Source organism: Gossypium hirsutum, chromosome A05 (assembly GCF_007990345.1).
Source record: "Gossypium hirsutum isolate 1008001.06 chromosome A05, Gossypium_hirsutum_v2.1, whole genome shotgun sequence".
NCBI classification, from domain to species: domain Eukaryota; kingdom Viridiplantae; phylum Streptophyta; class Magnoliopsida; order Malvales; family Malvaceae; genus Gossypium; species Gossypium hirsutum.
This window is the reverse complement of record NC_053428.1, coordinates 97,497,294-97,515,766: the sequence shown is the minus strand read 5'-3', so window position 1 is coordinate 97,515,766 and position 18,473 is coordinate 97,497,294. Positions and strand designations below refer to the sequence as shown.

The 18,473-nt window shown below is 31.3% G+C and overlaps 2 protein-coding genes and 1 non-coding gene across 10 annotated transcripts; all 3 read right to left on the bottom strand.

The window, feature by feature from the left end:
- Positions 1–7,296: 7,296 nt before the first annotated feature.
- Positions 7,297–10,288, bottom strand: LOC121228976 (uncharacterized oxidoreductase At1g06690, chloroplastic). The gene is made up of 7 exons (XM_041112029.1): positions 10,087–10,288; positions 9,571–9,826; positions 9,017–9,108; positions 8,897–8,937; positions 8,633–8,768; positions 8,497–8,559; positions 7,297–7,852 (listed from the first exon to the last, which is right to left on the bottom strand). The coding sequence occupies exons 2-7, from the start codon at positions 9,791–9,793 to the stop codon at positions 7,667–7,669; spliced, it is 741 nt and encodes a 246-aa protein (XP_040967963.1). The 5' UTR covers positions 9,794–9,826; positions 10,087–10,288; the 3' UTR covers positions 7,297–7,666.
- A 418-nt stretch (positions 10,289–10,706) lies between these two features.
- On the bottom strand, positions 10,707–10,824 carry LOC121229843 (U5 spliceosomal RNA). The gene has a single exon (XR_005927798.1). It is a non-coding gene; the product is annotated as a U5 spliceosomal RNA (small nuclear RNA).
- A 496-nt stretch (positions 10,825–11,320) lies between these two features.
- On the bottom strand, positions 11,321–17,133 carry LOC107959890 (protein-tyrosine-phosphatase MKP1). Of its 8 annotated transcripts, none has more exons than XM_041114207.1 (6): positions 16,973–17,133; positions 16,652–16,745; positions 13,880–16,457; positions 12,743–12,926; positions 11,807–12,148; positions 11,321–11,568 (listed from the first exon to the last, which is right to left on the bottom strand). In XM_041114207.1, exons 3-4 carry the CDS (start codon positions 16,373–16,375, stop codon positions 12,870–12,872), a joined length of 2,553 nt encoding a protein of 850 aa, XP_040970141.1. In that variant the 5' UTR covers positions 16,376–16,457; positions 16,652–16,745; positions 16,973–17,133; the 3' UTR covers positions 11,321–11,568; positions 11,807–12,148; positions 12,743–12,869. The 8 variants fall into 8 exon arrangements, with proteins under 8 accessions (XP_040970141.1, XP_016751550.2, XP_016751552.2 ...); XM_016896061.2 differs by having other exon boundaries at positions 11,679–12,148; positions 16,690–16,745; XM_016896063.2 differs by having other exon boundaries at positions 16,690–16,745.
- Between the last annotated feature and the right edge of the window lie 1,340 nt (positions 17,134–18,473).

The following is an 18,473-nucleotide window of genomic DNA, read 5'->3' as shown; positions in this document are numbered from 1 at the left end:
CTAGATGATGGACATGATTGCAATATTTGATCGATGTTATGGTGGAAATGGACTGTCAAGATGCAATATACTCTAAGGGAGAATAATAGAGTAGGGGCAAAACCAAAAAAGAATTTAAGAATGGTCAAAATTAAATTGTAATTTTTTCGATAGTAAAAATATAAAATTTAAAAGATTAAATTAAAATTTTATTATTTTTAGGGGGGCAATATGCAACTGCTAGCCCCCTTGATTCACCCTTGTAATAGAGTAGCATATTATATTGCCAAGTTATTTCATATGGAAGGCTTTGAACTCAAGATGTTAAAAGACCTTGTTCCAAGTTGTTAGGTAATCCTTACCCAAGATTCAACATACACGAGCATGTGATAATGTAAGATGCAATTGGATATGTATGTACTAGAGTTAATTAATAACTACTTCAAAATAAAAAATTAAACAATCAAATTATTTTTTTTAACTTCAATATGATTATCACTCCAAAAATATTTTTCGATGATCTTATTCATTACACATTTCAAAATTAATTATATTACACATTTCAAAATTAATTATATTGAAATAAAAAAGAGATAAATATAGAAAAATAAACATAAACTTTAGTTCAACGTGTAACGCCACGCATGAACTTTAATTTTGTATAATTTATAATATGAAATTTTATTTTGATGAAATTTTTACAAGCCAGTAATAATATCATTAAGACAGTACCATTATATTTATATACTTTTTATACTAACAATTATATTAATTCAATATAAAAATAAGTAAATTTATATATTTGTATAATTGAATGAAAAACTGATGTAAAGTTAATGTATACATTTTAACCATACACTTAAATTTATTAATTCAACAGCATGACAGTTACAAGAATTCCATCTCAAATTTGCTAAGTTATTATTAAAAATAAATAATTAAAAAGGGAAAAATATGTCAATCAAATTAATTTAAAATATATATAATTGTAAAAAAATTTAGTAAATTATATTTTTAAAAAATTTAAAAGTGAAAAAAAAAGTAATAAAAAGTTCAATTTAAAAAAAAAACTATTACCTTGTATATCTTTGAGTTTTATATCATTGTTATAATATTATAAACAATTTAAACTTTTTGGAATATTATATAATTTATGTTATGAATATCTTATTAAGTGGATGTCTATCATGATTAAGATAAAATTTTGATGTACTTTAAATTCTAATAGTTATTAGAATTAGATCTCTACTTCTTTTATACTTCTTATGCCTATAAATAGAGACTCTGACGAAGCATTGTAGTCACCCTTTTAGATCAATAAAGTATATTCTATATTGCTTTATATTCTCTTTGTTCTTTATTCTCCCCATCTATCTTTATTTTATAGCACGTTATCAACACGATCTTGCTTAAAGTGATAGTTTCTTTTATCGATGATCAAATTTATCCTCCATGATTTTCAATTTCTTTGACGGCAAGATGCAAAGTTTTTATAGATGGTAAAAGATTTGATATCGTTATCCATATGAAATCAAGAATATTTTGGAACTATCTCATACCTTCTAGAGATGACGATGATGTTAAAGATTTTCAAGTATATTTTACTATGTTTTATTTATTGCTTATTATAATTGGAGACTAATCATGACAACATGCGTAGATAGATTTTGATTTGAAATCTCACGCATGTTTGTTATGGTAATTATGAAATAAAAAATATATTGGGATGTTTATAAATCCGTTCTACTAGATTTGTTGCATTCTCCAAAGTAAATGTAAACATAAAGAAAATAAAAGATATACTCATAGACCACTAAAAGTGGGAACATAGTAATGAATAAGAGAACAATGAGAGTTCTCAAGATAACTTTTCAAAGGGTAAAGATAACTTATATTATCAATATGATATGAAAAATTATTGGCCATATATGTGGCATATGCCCAAATATTTTGTTTCTGTTAATATTATTTGAGGAATGATATGAAAACATAGTAATGAATTCTATCATTACAGATAGAAAATATTTATCTTATTTCGTACTGAAACAAACAAATATTATTTCAATATTTGATAATACAAAATTAGTTGAAAGCTCCAGAAGAGCTAATATATCACTATCTAAAATGCACAAAATTTGTGATGGTTAATGCATTACTTTTAAAAGTTATTTGTAATGGATCTCATATTGAGATTGTGAATGAGGAAAAGATTATATTTCATATGAATAAAAAAAAGGGGGGTTGAATTATTAATTTATAATATTTATGATATTCTTTTGTCATCATCCCTATTAAAGGGTTGAAAGCAAAATATTTGACTGTGAAAGATCTACTCATGAGCAATAGAATATGATAATTCTATATAAAGCTTATTATAGTAGGATGCATCTAAAGTTGCAAGTATCTTTTAAAAATTGTGAGTATAACTCTACGTATTCAGAATAAGTTCTCAATTAAAATTACGTGGTAAAATATTACTGATGAGAACTTACAAGAGAGAAAACTTATGTATGAAAAGTCATTGGTTATGTAGCTATTATACACATGGAAAATAAGACTCACTCTTAAAGTTTGCTATTAATAGATTTTTGGGCATTTGAAGATTTTGATATATTCCCTAAAGCGAATATTGCATACAATTATTTGGAAATTATATTTATTGACTTGGTGGCATTATAGATTTCACATTGATTTAGACATTTCCAGTAGTAAATGTCATAATAGTACTTATATGTGGATACAAATTAAAAGGAATGATAATAAAATTATCAATTTGTTACCATTTAGTACAATTGAAACACATGCTAGAAGTTTACTAATACAAATGTGTTTACTACTTGGCGTGACCAGTTAGAACATCCTGGATCGTATATGATGCGAAAATTAATTGAGAATTCATATGGATATTCAATTAAAGAACCAAAAGATTCTTTAATTTAAAGAATTCTCATTTGTTGTTTGTTCTCAATGAAAATTGATTATTAGAAACTCACTAGCTAAAGTTGAGATTTAATGTTTTCCATTTCTAAAATGAATATGGGTCCATTCATCCACCATGTGAATGGTTTTGATATTATATGATTTTGGTATATGCATCTACAAAATAATCACACGTGTTATCAACTCGCAACCTGTCATTTGCGAGATTACTTGTTTAAATGATTAATTCTAGATTATGCAATTAAAACAATTCATCTTGCTAATGTTGGTGAGTTTACATCCCAAGTTTTCAATGATTATTGCATGTCAATTAGGATAAAAGTTGAACATCCTGTAACTCATGTTCACACACAAAATGATTTAGCTAAATTGTTTATCAAATGCCTCCAACTTATAGCTAAACCATTACTTATGAAAACAAAACTTTCTATTTCAGCATGAGATTCATGCTTGTATTGGTTTACATGTTGTACCATTAAGCCAATAAATTATAAATACTCCCCATTACAATTGATTTTTGGTCAATAGCCAAATATTTCCCATTTAACAATTTTTGGATGTGAGGTATATATTCCAATTGCTCCACCACAACACACAGGTCATAATAAAATATTGGGAATGTATATTTATATGAGTCTCCTTTTAATATTCTTGAGCAATTAATTCAAGATTTAATTGTGACATGAGTTGTCAGTTTTCCCAACATTAGGGGAAGAGAAACAATAACTTGTAATGAGTTAGGGGGAGAGTAATTGAACCAGAAGTTCAATAAGGATAACTCATTACAAGTTAATTGTTAGATGTATTTACAATCTTAATGAGAATAACCAAGTGTTATATACCATCTAATATTTTAATTTGAATCAAAGTCCCAGTAGGACAATCAGTTAGAATAAATAATAGATTGATCGATTCCAAAGATAAAAATTATTCTAGATGGTCATATAGTGGAGGCGAGTGCTCCAGAAGAGACCCAAGACATAACTAATAAGTAAAACTTCAAAAGAGATTCAGGTACCTGAAATTGAATTTTAAAATAATGAAAATAAGAGATCTCGATAAGTTATGTCAATTTGAGAAAATGTGGAACCAAATAATAAAAGTGGTCGACAATGATTTTGCATGCTATATTATTATTGAAATAATGAAATAAAATGAGGATCTTGAATAAATCTATTGAGAAATATAGATATGGAATAAATTGATCAAAATAGAAAGACGCAATTCAAGTACAATTAAATTTGTGGAGTTTTTGGACCACTAGTCTAAATATCTAAAGGTATAAAGCCAATAAGGGTGCAAATGAAATAGTTTTGTAAAAGCGGAATAAAAATATAAAGTTTTTCGCTAAGTACTGGTATTGATTATGAAAGATATAACATTCTTTTGTGGTGGATCAATAACCTTTATATATATTATTAAATTGATAATTCATAAAAGATTTAACGTGCGTCTAATGGTTATTGTTACAACCTTTATAAATCACTATATAGTAAATTTATATTAAAATCTTTGAAGAATTTAGAATGCTAAAGCCATATTGAAATTCTCGAGAAATTATACATTTATATGAATTGAAATAATTTGAACATATGTGGCAAATTTAAATAGTTGAAGGAGGATTATAAAATGATCCAAAATACCTATTTGTGTTTTTATATAAGATTAAAGTTTGTTATGATTATTATTGAATCTCCTGAAGAGATCAAAATATATTTCCCCAAATTTCCTTTACTCATGACTTTTAAAAGAATGGTAATATAAATGCTTAGCAAATACATTCAAATAGTCATTTGAAAAACTAGTATTCAAGATTGAGTACGTAGAATATGATAAAATATGTGATGTTTTCATGAGGGGGAGTAAATACGCGTTGTACTCTTTTTCCCTTAACTGAGGTTTTGTCCCATTGGGTTTTCTTAGTAAAGTTTTTAATGAGGCAGCATATTATGCGTAGTATAGATTGTGTACTCTTTTTTCTTCTACTTCTTTTATACTTCTTATGCATATCAATAGAGACTCTGATGAAGCATTGTAATCACCATTTTTGATCAATAAAGTATATTCTATATTGCTTTCATATTTTCTTTGTTCTTTATTCTCTCCATCTCTCTTTATTTTATAACAATTTATACATTATTAAAAAAAACTAAATTCTTTTGAAAATTCAAAAATAATATCATTCTAGATTAGAACCTCTGTATAGATACAAAAAAATCAAATTTTTTTTTGAATTTTTAAAATTTTATATTATAGAAGTATTATGAAAATTCTCATAGAATTTTAAAATTAATATTTTCCTTGATATGTTCATTTCCATTCTATGGTCCGTGTTTAGAGTTCATGATTACTTCTCTACGAGTAAATCATAGATGATTAATTTATATATTTATTCTATCTTATATTAAAAATAGGTTAAAATTATATATGAACTTTGATTCGATCTTCAATGTTATATATAAATTTTGATTTTGTGCAATTTTATACACAATTTTAATTTGATTCAAATTTCACAAATCAGTAGTAACATTATCAAATTAGTACCATTTTACGTTGATATTTGCATTCACCAACAATTATATTTATCCAATATGAAAATAAATGTATGTATTTATTTCTTTAAATGTTGAAATTGAATCAAAATTAAAGTTTCATATATATATATATATATATATATATAAACCACAATTCTAGTTTCATTCATCTAATTACATTAAACTAACATTCATGTATCGAATGGCACATTAAACTTAAGTCTGTGTATAAATATGATATTTATCCCTTAAAAGTATAATTATATTGATATCACAAATTAATTGAACACTAACTCAATAAAAAAATAGCTAACAAAAATTTCTATTTATAAAGTAACAAATACAACTACAATAGTGTTATTATTTTCTTATATTATTATATAAAATATGTACATAATTATTTAAAAATTAAATAAAACTACACGATGAAGATTTCAAAGTAGATATTATGATTTTCAATTTTACTATTCCAATTCCAACTAAAACAATATGATATTTTATACCATACCCTAGAAATATTAAAAATGCGAAGACGAGAAATTTATTATACATCTTACATGCAATGTCGTAATAAAAATCCCAACATGAAAAAAGTATACATGGTACAAGCGACAACATAATAAACTTCAACAATTATACATAATTTTAATTTTGATATAATTTTATAACCCATTTATTAAAAATAAATAGTATTAATACTACTAAAATGTTTTTTTTTTATATATTAATACTTCTAAAAATGTTAACCAAATAAAAAAACCTACTTGAAAATCATTCTAATAAAAACAAATGAATCAAATTAGACGGTAAGATTTGAAAATAAATTAAGGGCACGTTTGGTTCGCTGTATTGGATTAGAGGCGTATTGGATTAGAGGTGTATTGGGATTAGAGGTGTATTGGATTAGAGGTGTAATAGCTAATCCACTGTTTGGTTGAATGTAATGGAATAGAGGCGTAATAGTAATCTTGTGTTTGGTTGAATGGAATAGAGGTGTAATAGCATAATGAAAAAAACTAAAATGACTAGAATACCCTTAGCATAAATTTGTTTTGGTAAATGATTATTGTTATTGTTATTTAAATTATAATAAGATTATTATTATCAATAATAAATAATTTAATCATATTTAAACATAATTATTATTAAATATATTTTAATTAAAATATATAATTTAATAAAATTCTTAATAATTAATATTCTTATATTAATTTACTCAAATCATAATATATGATACTTTAAAATATAAATTAACATAATTATTATTAAATATATTTTAATTAAAATATATAATTTAATAAAATTCTTAATAATTAATATTCTTATATTAATTGACTCAAATCATAATATATGAATTGGACCAAGCAAACATACATTGTATGGCTCAAAAGTAGAAGACAAGAATTTTATTTATTTATTTTTTAATTTGGAAAATAAATTTTTGTTTACTAATTTGACTGTTTTTTAAAAAAAGTAAAATTTATAAACCAAGAAATATATCATTTCTTAAAAATTTTGAAATTCATATCGTAATTTGTTATTATTGTAACTTTCAGAAATAATAAATTGGAAATCTGGTTGACATAACTTTGACTTCTTATAAAGCATTCAAGGATGACTTTTTTTGGGTTTGAGAGATCAAATTATTTGTTTGATTTAAAGAAATGCATTGCCTAAAACATTATATTCAGTGTTGGATTCAATTTTTATTTAATTAAAAAAAAACTTGGGAAATGAGTTTAGCTAGCTTAAGCTATTCCATGGCTGCTTATGAATCTTCTATATGCTAAAGCTTATAGATTTGTACGATGCCATAAACAGCTCATGGTTTTGCTCTTCAGAATTGGAGACAAATGTGTCCTTTTTAAACTTTAATTGATTTTTTAAGTTATACATTATAATAAATGGTAAGGCTTCTAGGATTGAATTTCTTTGACTGGACTACCACAAAGATATACATACATTACATGGTACTATTACAAACAGGGTGGGGAGAGAAAGAGGAACCATTACTCTCTTTTTCTTTTTTTTTTTGTAGAAATCATTGCCCCACACACCACTAGTAGACAATTCCCATTATCTGATCCCATAAATTGGGCATCAGAATGAACACCCAAACGATGAGGCTCAAAGGAACCAATACTAGAATATGAGTTATTCATTCTATGTTTAACATTCAAGAATTAAGTCAACCTGAATCGGAGCAAAAAGAATTACAGCTTCTCCACAGGAAAACCGGTAACAGGACTTATCTCCGATGCCAGTGACCGTAGCTCATCCACTTCTTCGTTGCTTAGTCTCCAGCCAAGGGCACCTACAAATTCCTTAGCTTGTGCAGCATTTTTGGCTCCTGGGATTGGCACAACATTCTCCTGTGCTATTAACCAGTTGAGCACCACCTGTAGTAAAAAAAGCTCATTTCATAAAAGATCTCAGCACATTTTAAAATACCCCATCGAGTAGTTGCAACTCGAGATGAAAAAGTATGAGAAGAAAACAGCCTGTTTCCACCTATTTGTGACAACTTCCAGATGTGTATCTAAAAGTTACAGGGGAGATGATACATAGATACCAAATTAGGATAATGCCATCAAAGAGGACTTAAAGCACTTGCGAAGCTTTGTGGTTTTTTCTCATCTCATTGTGATCTTAGTGCATGACTGCATATGTTGTTTGGTCGAGGAATGGGTCATGGAAATCAAATATACTTTAAAGAAGACAACTTCTGTACCAATTATTTCACCAACTTGAGCCAAGATTTTCCCAGCTGGTGTAGGCCATGATTATGAGGTTGTTGTAGACGGACTAGTGTCCATGGTTGTAATTAAGCTGAGTCACATATTGTGCAATGAAAAGAAAACGCCATCCAAGCCTAATGCCTAAAGATGTTGGGTGTCCAATGGGCAGCACATGAAATATCGAGTTTCTAATGCACTTGTCTTTTTGCTAAGTGCTATTAATATGACCATAATATTGAAGCAACAGATCTATCAACAGATTTAAGCATATATATATATATACAAGCAAAAGAACAAGAACAAACCTGTGTTGGAGTTTTCCCATAGTTCCCTCCTATTTCCTTAATTCTGATAAGGAGAGGTTGGAGCTGTATATTTAAAAAGACCTTAGCAATCAAGTCTGAAATTAAAATTGGGATACGAAATACTCAAGAGACATACCTTAGTTAAAAACTCCGGAGTGTAAATCCGGCCTCTAGGTCCAGATGGCGGATTTTCTGGTTTATATTTCCCGATAAGGGCACCTGAAACAAAGATATGGCACCCTACTTGTGTTAAAAAGAATATATATGCCAGACTCAGTTTATGCATTTGACATTAGTTCTTGTTTCCAAACTCTGATTATTTGACTTTGTGTACTACATTCCACCTTCGGTGAGATTTTAAAGTAACACCGTTGTCCTCAATGAAATTCAAGACACATACCTTCCCAGTAGAGTTTCAGAATTTTCAGCACCTAAGGCGAGCTGTGAAAAAGGAATCATCAATGATATTCTTCCATAAATAAAGTAAATAAATTGATTTATAGATGATCTCGTGTTTTACCGGAGAGCCATAAACTTCAGCTGTATCGAAAAACGTAATTCCGCAATCAAGACTTCCATTGAAAGCAGCCTTAGCAGCCTTCAATTTCTGATCTGCTTCCACAGCAAGTACAAATCAATCAGATATGCAGAAAGCATAAGCAACAAATGCAGACCAAGAGCTCCACATAGAACATTCTCAACACATCACTTTGTGGCAGTTGTACAAATCAAATCTAACACTAAACCTAGTAATTGGAAGAAAACAATAAATCAATAGTTCTAATCCAAGAACCTGCCAGTATACAAGGGATACAAATATATAAACTTAATTAGAGAGAAAAAAAAGAGTAAAATAATCCAAAATCTAGATATCAAACAACCTTTTAACTTTTGAACCATACAAACACGTTACACAAGCAAGAAAACGCTGAATTACATTAAAATATTGGGGGGAAGAGAAGAAGAAAAAACCCATTATTCTGTTATTTTCATTTTATGAAATTACTTACACAAAACACCATAAAAATAAGCAAAAAATCAAAGAAAAATGAGCTGAAAAATGTAAAAGTTTACCATCCCATTGAAAGTTGTTCCAGTAACTGGTGTCACCCCAAGACCATGCTCCGATTCCGAGCCTTGTCACTTTGAGCTCCGATCCTCCTAACTTCAATTTGTCTTCTGTATCTGTTTTGAGAGCAGCGGTAGTGGCAAAATCCTCGGAAGCAACCGCTCTTATTCGGTTGGGTTTCTTGCAACTCAAAACTGAGAAACAGGCACTGCTGACATTCATGGCCATTGATGATATTCCTTTGGAACTCAAGGGCAAATTCTGTACAAGCAATTCCTAACACAAATAAGATTTTATTTTACTTTTCAAAACAAAATATAATTATTTATTTTTGCTGAAGAATTTTTATATCCAGTGGAAAGTAAAGTATCCACAGAAAAATTTCAAGACACGTACGTAGTTTAGCAAGCATCCACAGGAATGTTAAATACAGATAGCCATTAAAACTCAGTACAGAGAGAAGAAGAGAGTTAGAACAATTACAAGATAATTGAGAGCAGAAGAGAGTTAGAAACCTTTACCTTTCAGTAGCAGTAACACCAATTGAGAGCAATGGAAGGAGTGACACAGAGAAAAAGAAAAGAAAAAGGTCGACTGGTTGGCAAATCGAAAGAGTGACTGGTTGTAAAGAAAAAGAAAAGAAAAGGTTGAGAGACAGAGGAAGAGGCGAAGGAATGGGGAAGCCAATCGGGAGGCGAAGGTAGAACGAAGGAAGAGGCGACGAAATGGGGAAGCCAATTGGGAGGGTAAAACATGGAGGGTAAACGATGCAGCACCTAATCTGAGCAGAAGGGCTGTATTACAAATCGGTGGTTTTCATCGATTAGATCTGTATTGTATTACACGCGTATTAGAAACACATTCAACCAAACGATAGAATAAAGATGTATTAGGTGGGACCCACCGATTAGGGGTGTATTGGCATAGCCAATACACCCAACCAAACATAGTGTTTAATTAAAAAAGATCAGCCTGGGAGCAACTCTTCTCCACTGAGACTGGTGTTGCTTTCAGAGGGTTGCAAACTGATAGGTGTGTCCAAATACACCACCTTTCCTTCTTTTTGTCGTGTAACTTTCGAACAAATATATATGTTGCTGCAGGCTAAAACCGAAAACTTTTAAAACTATGAATTGATGGGGCCCGTTCTCGAAAAACCGGCCCTCCAAAAATAGGCGTATGCCGCTTTTGGCGACGAGCACACGGTACTCTTTAGTAAAAGGCGAAATAATAGTTCGCTCTGTGCTCATCGCACGGCTCCGTGAGATGTCAAAGTACACTCGGGCTTTAATTTTTTTTTTTTGGTGAAAAAAAAAAAAAAAACATGACCTTCTGTAAAAACACCATTTAATGCTAATAGTACTGCTTTTGATTTATTAGATCACCCGTCTTTCTAATATTTTAAATCTATATTCTTTAATACTTAAATTTTTAAAAATAAAAAAATATATTATAAAACTTCAAAATTAATTTAAAAACAAAATTTTGTAAACCAAATTAATTATACTTTATTATTATCGTAACTGATTTAATAAAAACCACACCGAAACCTTTGGCAAGTTAAATCAAACCTTCTACTACTGATCTTGAACAAGGATCCGCATCAAACTTAAACAAGTTCAATTCAATAACCTAATGGACAAGTATGATGCCCAAAATGTTGCAGATTGTCATCTTTGGTTTTTTATATATATAATCAAAATTGCAGAACAAATATCATATATATTAAGCGAGAGAGAAATAAGCGATACCCAGTTTAAGAATCCAACATTTGCCATAGAAAGTTCATGCTAAAGAGTATTGAATTGAACAGTTTTGAGAAACGAAATGAAGTTGCAGGCACAAGGGAAATTACAGTGAATCTATTGAGGCTGGAATGGATAACTAAGATTTTAAGAAATTGATTCTAATACCACTGAATATACAATAACTGTCTACCGAAACAAATGATTATCAGTTACGATGGTGCTGTACAACCAGGTGAATTCCGACATGGTAGCTACCTGCAAACATCCAAAGACAAACAGTGAAACAAACTGATGATGTGAAAAACATGCAAGGCTAGATTTGTTAATGGCTGCATGCAATGCAAGTAATTTCCGCCTATTGTAACCTGATTGTATGATAACGAAGCTCAACTCTATAAAATTTTCCAGAAACCCAGGTTCTTGGCCACCCTACTTCAACATCAGTACAGTGAACAATCGACCTTCAAATACAAAAAAGTGTGCAAGTGTTTACCCAGCACTGGATTGAGCCAAAACAAGAAAATTATGGCAGCCAGAGGACACTGTAATGGGACATCCAGGGAAATTACATTTACTATGGTGTCACCAAGGTCCTGACTCTTACATGCACTAAGCTTCAGCATATATAGCGAGAAACTCCCAATTTGTCAAAATTACATCCTTTGCGCCCCTCCCTCCCCCGGTCTCTAAAGCATAGTTTCTTAGATAACACATGCCGACTGACATCTTGCTTGCATTCTCTTCATGCTCTATAACTGAAGTCTACTTAAAATGAACTAAAAACAACCAACAGGATCTGATCTTCACATGGACTTCCCTTGTAGCTGAATGACATCTGAAAGTAACAAGTAATATGGATAAAAACCTGCAGAGGACTATGCTGGCACAATCGAAAGTTGTGCATAGATCATATTCATGTTTTCATGTTAACAATGGAAGGGTCATGCAAGAATTTAGCCCTCAAATAAACGTCAAAAATGATTGCAAAGAAGCAAAAACAGAACAAGTTTTCCTGTTATTCTATCACTCAAATGATCAATTGTGGCCTACAAAGCCATAAGAAAAACAATGTTGTAGAATATCTGCAAACTTTTAAACCTAGTTGAAATATGATAGTCTTAAAATCCCTGCATGCAGCAGATGGCTGGAAGAGTGGTGCATAATTAAACCATATCAATCTGCAAAAAAGCTGCTATGCCAACTACAGCACCTAGCTATGTACTCAGACTCCGATGTATCGGGCACAGATATGTTGAAAGTTTTCCAAGATTTCCATGTCTTAAGAGTGTTTCTTTTGGAGACTCATGCATTGAACATGATTATGGGCACAAAAACTTTAAGGAAAATGAAGACCCGGAGCAACAGAGGTATCTTGCTGGAAATTTACATTACCAATAAGAAACAACAGGAAAAAAAAGGGGTTACCTACCTCATTGGTTTTGCCGTGGGAATTATGCCTGATGCCTGAAATTCCACAGCAAAAATAAGCCATTTGAAGAGACAAAAGATAATCTATGAACTATCGGCCTGCAGATATATCCTAGATTGCAGTAAAGCTACAATGTCCTCAGCAACATAAGAAATTCCATTGGTTCTTCATCTTCTTTGACAATCTGCAAATAGTAAATACCAAGGTACATATAGAAGGTTAAAAGGCAATATAACAGAACAAATCAAAATCAAACGAAATATGTTGCAAAACAGAGGTCATAGATGACTTTTAGAAATTTCTTTTATGGAGGTAAATAAGCTTTCCGCCTTGACAGATGCATACAGAGAAAGACAAGTGAACATCGAGGAATAAAAATCCAGACTGGTTGAGCGGGAAACCACCGGTGGCTACACGTCGAACCAGTCAAACACCGATAAAACCAGATTGGACAGGTAAAAAACTGGTTTTTTATAAATCCATTTTCCCTGAATATTTTATTTGTAATGAATGAGATTTACAACTTTAAAATATAATCTCTTAGTTTTATATTAAAGATATTAACATTAAGCTAAATGTATTTTTTGTTAATTCTTCATTATTTTTATAATTTATTTTACATCAAATAAAGGTTAAAAGCATGTAAACATTGAAAAATAAAGAAAACATCAAACCGCTTGGTTCAACCATGAACAAAAGGTCTGAAAGGTTCAACATCTTGTCCGGTTTTTTTAACAGTGGTGAAAATCTCAGAATAATTTACACTGGCATAAGCACAACTAGAACCTTAAATTGATATTCTGAATAGAATATCCATTCCCGTAAAAAAAATCTATGACATTGGTCCAATGGTTGATTAAAAATAATCAAGCAGGTAGCTTGACATATTTAGTTAAAGTCAACAAATCAAACATATATATAGTTTCTACTTTTAAATGACAAGAATTAAGGTATGATATTTCAGACACATCTTATGGTATGATATTTTTGAACATAGATATACAGTTGTTAGTGCTTCAATCTTATTAAAAATCTAAAATCAGAAGCAAACATATCATAATATATAACATAAATCTGTACATAAACATGGGAACAAGGCGCAAATAATATAATGTAGAAAACTTCAATATTCCGTACCTTAACAGGGGTATCATTCGGAAGACCCACTTTTGTGAGTACATCATAAGCAACTTGGTTCCAGTCAATATCTTCTCTATCCCCTACCACTCTGCTGCTATCTAGTTGAATTGATCTTTTTTTTTCAAGATGAAAGGATCTTCCTATCCAAAAATATAGAATCCTATCTTTGTTTTCGTCTACGGCTGCAGTCGGCAAAAAAATTGCAAAAGCAGACTTTGAATCTAGATCACTTCTAGTAAAATTTCTCATCTTCTCTATACTGGGCCAGCGGCATACTAAAGGCTGAACTACACCCGTGCAAGCTGGAATAATTTCCTCCATCCTGTTTGGAACAGCAGACAGGAGACCATCCTGAGGAGAATGGTTTCTTGGACTTTCACAACAACTATTAACAAAAGTAGATTCAGAATCACGTTGGCCAACATTAGCTAGTCTACCTGGGGATATCTTCAAACCAGAACCTTGAACCAAAATATCCCCACCATTTCTAACACCACGCTTGGAGTCAAAGACAATTTCAATATCTGATTCACATGATGAGCTAGTATCTATCCGAACCCCATCTTGCTTAACAAGAAAACAAGACCGATCATTTGTTTCTCTTATACTATCGCTCATCACTGGCAGCTTGAGAGACTTTGACAAACTACCTCGGCGTTCAGCAAGGGAAGGTGAAACCTTTTTTAGAGGTGAAAATGCGGATTTTGAACAAGGTTGAGAAGTGAGATTGACACTGGCAATTTCTGAGCTATTAGTTTTGGGGTGCGGAGAACTTCGGGATGAAATGAGAGACAAATTAGAATAGTTAGACAAAGTCGAGGAAACCGGAAGAGAATACGAAACAGCTGAAGGTGAATCCAGAGAGGATTCAGAAAAGTACTTTGAACAAGTACTGCAACCAGAAGAGATGGAATCTGGAGAGAGATAAGGAGGTGAGGAAGAAGAAGACGACGAGGATGATGCCGATGACGGTGATGATGCATGAACTACCATCATGGAATCTGAATAAACCCTGGAGAGTAATATCTTCGGTGCCGAGACAAAGTCCTTCATTATGCCAGAGGCAAACTTACGGCGAAGCATACTCCAACTGCTTTCTCTTGCAGGAAGGTGGGTTTCATGTTCATTCTCGGATGAAGCAAATGGAGGGACAAAGCCACCCCTTATAGCCTTCTGAAAAATCTCGAAATCAACATTATATGCATCCACTTTCCTCTGACCCAAGCAAATTTTAATTGCTGACTCCCCTAACTCAACTTTGTTCCCAGATTTATCCATCAGTGGTAGAAAGTTTGAAAATGCATTCCAAAAATAAGTTGGTTCTTCTCCTTCCTTAATCACTATTACCGGTCCCTGCACTCTCTCATACCGAACAATCTGACAAACAGCACCTCGCCCATCTCTTTCCATGATAGATTCACAGTTTTTACCAATCCAAATATATATTGCAGAAGGTATATGGACAATAAATGCACCTCGAGAGTCTAGACCCGAAGGAGATGGATCATTCAGCATTTTAGGGACTAGGTGCAAAGGATCATAAGGAGAATGAGGTGCAATTCTATACATCCTCAACAAGGAACTAGGGCTCAAAGGGAATGCATGGACCCTCTTTTGGCACTGTAACAACTGGCAAGCGAAACCCATATTTGGATCAGCAATTCCTCTTGCAGCCTTTACATACTGAAAGGCATCATCGAAACTCTGTCCCTCTCTCCACATAAGATATGCTATCACCAACGATGTGGACCTCGACACCCCCTGGCAGCAATGAACGAAAACCCTTCCACCCAGTTCCCGAACATCCTCAAAATAATCAAAAACATCATAAAGTATGCTAGTAATATCTTCCGATGGACTATCTTGCAACCACAAAGTTCTGTACACAAAATCAGCCTTGAAATACTCTGGACAAACAAACCCAACACAATTTAGAACATGAGTAATACCATTCTTTTTAAGTATTTCCCTGTCCTTTGCAACAGCATCTCCACCAAGATAAATATGTTCTGCCACTTTCGAGCATTCTTTATCAAAGAAAGCAATCTTATCCCTCTTTACAAGCCCGCCATTCTTATCATTATTCCGCTGAATTGATGATAAATCAAGCTTTAACCTCTCCCCACTCTTGTTCCCACTTGGGGTTGGCGGTTGTGGCCACTCACCAAGGTCATCAGAACCGGCTTTCGGCCACTCATCCAAACTCCTTCGTGCAATTGACAGTGGCTGCAAAGGTGGCAAACATGACCTGGCCTTACAATTTTGTTGAGAACGAGGAGTTAAAGGAGGAGGAGGAAACCGGCGAGTTTGCCCATTATTAATACCATCATTACCATTGGAACCTGCTCCTAGATCTTTGTCCTCAGTTAAGGGAATTTGACCACTCGTCCTGGAAGAGGACCACGAAGCTGAACGCCAAAACATTTTTCGCGAGCCTGAAAGCTGGCACGATGGAGCCCTAGGACTAGCAGGAGGATCCTCTTTGCCCACCATTTCCACTTTACAATATGACCCTTCAGTAATATTTCGAAAGAAACACAAAATTGCAACAAAGCCCTACTCCTTATTCACAATGCTGCCACCATTATAAATACCTCAATAAGCTCATCAAACATATATGACCCAAATCCTAAATCCTAATAAAACCCCTTAATTTACCCACTTTCACCATGACTACTTTCAATAATTCAATATAAATCTAAGGCAAAATATGGAACCCTATAGAAAAAATCCAACTTCGAATTTAAAAAAGAAAAAAAACACCCTTACTTGAAAGGACGAGTAGAGATAGTAGAAGTTGAACTAACCCCAATATGTGAAGAAATCAAAAACCCATATCAGATCAACCATGAAGAACAGGTCACTGCAAATGCAAAAAAATAAAAATAAAAAATAGAGTAAATCAAAATCCCATCTTAAAAAAATACAAATACAGAAAAAAAATAAAGAAGCAATATAAAGAAATTAATCAAAAAAGAAACAGAAAATGGAAACCCCAATCTGCAAATCTAGCTGGGTATGTTTAGAAACAAAAGATTAAAAATAATAAAATTAAAAGAAAGAAGTATGAAAGAAGGCCACAAGACTCACAGGGAAGTGAAAGGAAGATGAAGAAGAAGCCATGGAAAGAGAGGAGAGAGGGAAAAAATAATAAAAAGGAAAAAGAGGAAAAGGAAGAGTGATGAAGCGATGATAGCAGTCTTTTTCAATAATTTTCTTTTCTTTATTTATTTGACTCTCTGTGTGTTTGAGGGAGTGAGAACTTTTAATGGTGTTTATATATTATTTTCAGGGTTAAAGTATCACGTCACTCCTTTTATTTTGACAGAATTTAAGATTTAATTCCTTTATTTTAAAAAGTTTAAAATGTAATATTTTTACTTTTTAATGCAATTATTAAAATTATAAGTATTTTTTTATCAAAATTTAATTAATTTGGAATTTTGATTAAATTATTCAAATTTTTAACTTTTATATGAAGATTAAATTTCAAAAAATTATTTTTAGAGGAGTCCAATATTTGATTTTAAAAAAAAAATTAATTTATTAAATTTAATTTGGAAAGCGAATCAAATATTATGCATTGAATAAGAGGATTGATTGAATTGGGAATGGGTTTCAATTATTTCAACCTTAAAAAACACATCCTTTTTCTATGTTTTCTTATTACCTATATTTATGACGGAATTAAAACTTAATTAAACTTTAGCTGTCCCAAGCTTTTGGCTTGGCCCTTCTTCTATGCCTTCCTCTTTTCAACCATTCCTGCCAAAAACTATGCAACTCAAACTTGCTCATATTTTATTTATTTGTAGGTAAATTATTTAAAAAGTTGAATTTATTTTTCTCATGTTACATTTTAATTATTTATGTTTGAAATGTTACGTTTTCGTCACTTATGTTATCGTGTTGTAACATTTTAGTCACTAGAGTCGATAATTGTCATTAACAGTGTAACAAAAAGCTAACGTGGCATGTTAAATTATCATTTTAAAAGAAAATTTTAGATTAAATTATAAAATTAGTCCCTATATTTTTTTTGAGCAATTTTATTTTCTTCTTTTATGTTAACTTTTTTTCTTGATTTTTCATTCTCTTCTCCCTCTCCGTTTATTTTCCTCCCTTCTCTATTTCTTTTAACATAGCTTTTCTATATTTTCTATTTGTTAAAACTAGTACCTATACTTTTGCTTTTTTGAACAATTTAATTTTTTTCTTTTTATTTGTTTATTTTAATTTCTTTTCTTCCCTTTTATTTTTCTCCCTTTTCATATTTCACATAATCTCTATCCACTAAATAATCAATTCCTTATTTTTTTCATATTATTCCTAAATTGAATTTCACTCAAAATCGAATACCAATACTTTTTAATCAGATCTCGATTTGAATATAAATTTTTTTGGTTTTCAAATGTTTACAAATCGTATGAATTATTCATTTTCTTTCCTTTTATTTTTTGATGAATAAAATTAATCAAACGATAAATTTGATCTAAACCTTCTTGGATATTCCCGAACAAGCTTGATTGGAAGTCAAGCATGGATGAACTGAAGAGAGAAAGGGAGCATGGAAGCAAACTAGTTTAGGTAA

Bases quoted from the DNA above. Each gene is read 5' to 3' on its own strand.
- LOC121228976 (XM_041112029.1), bottom strand. From the start codon at position 9,793: ATGGCCATGAATGTCAGCAGTGCCTGTTTCTCAGTTTTGAGTTGCAAG. The intron at 8,769-8,896 runs GTATGTGTCTTG...GCATAAACTGAG, and splicing joins TCTGAAACTCTACTGGGAAG to TCTGGCATATATATTCTTTT. The intron at 7,853-8,496 runs GTTTGTTCTTGT...TTTTTACTACAG, and splicing joins ATGGGAAAACTCCAACACAG to GTGGTGCTCAACTGGTTAAT.
- LOC107959890 (XM_016896062.2), bottom strand. From the start codon at position 16,375: ATGGTGGGCAAAGAGGATCCTCCTGCTAGTCCTAGGGCTCCATCGTGC. The intron at 12,927-13,879 runs GTACGGAATATT...TACTATTTGCAG, and splicing joins CGAATGATACCCCTGTTAAG to ATTGTCAAAGAAGATGAAGA.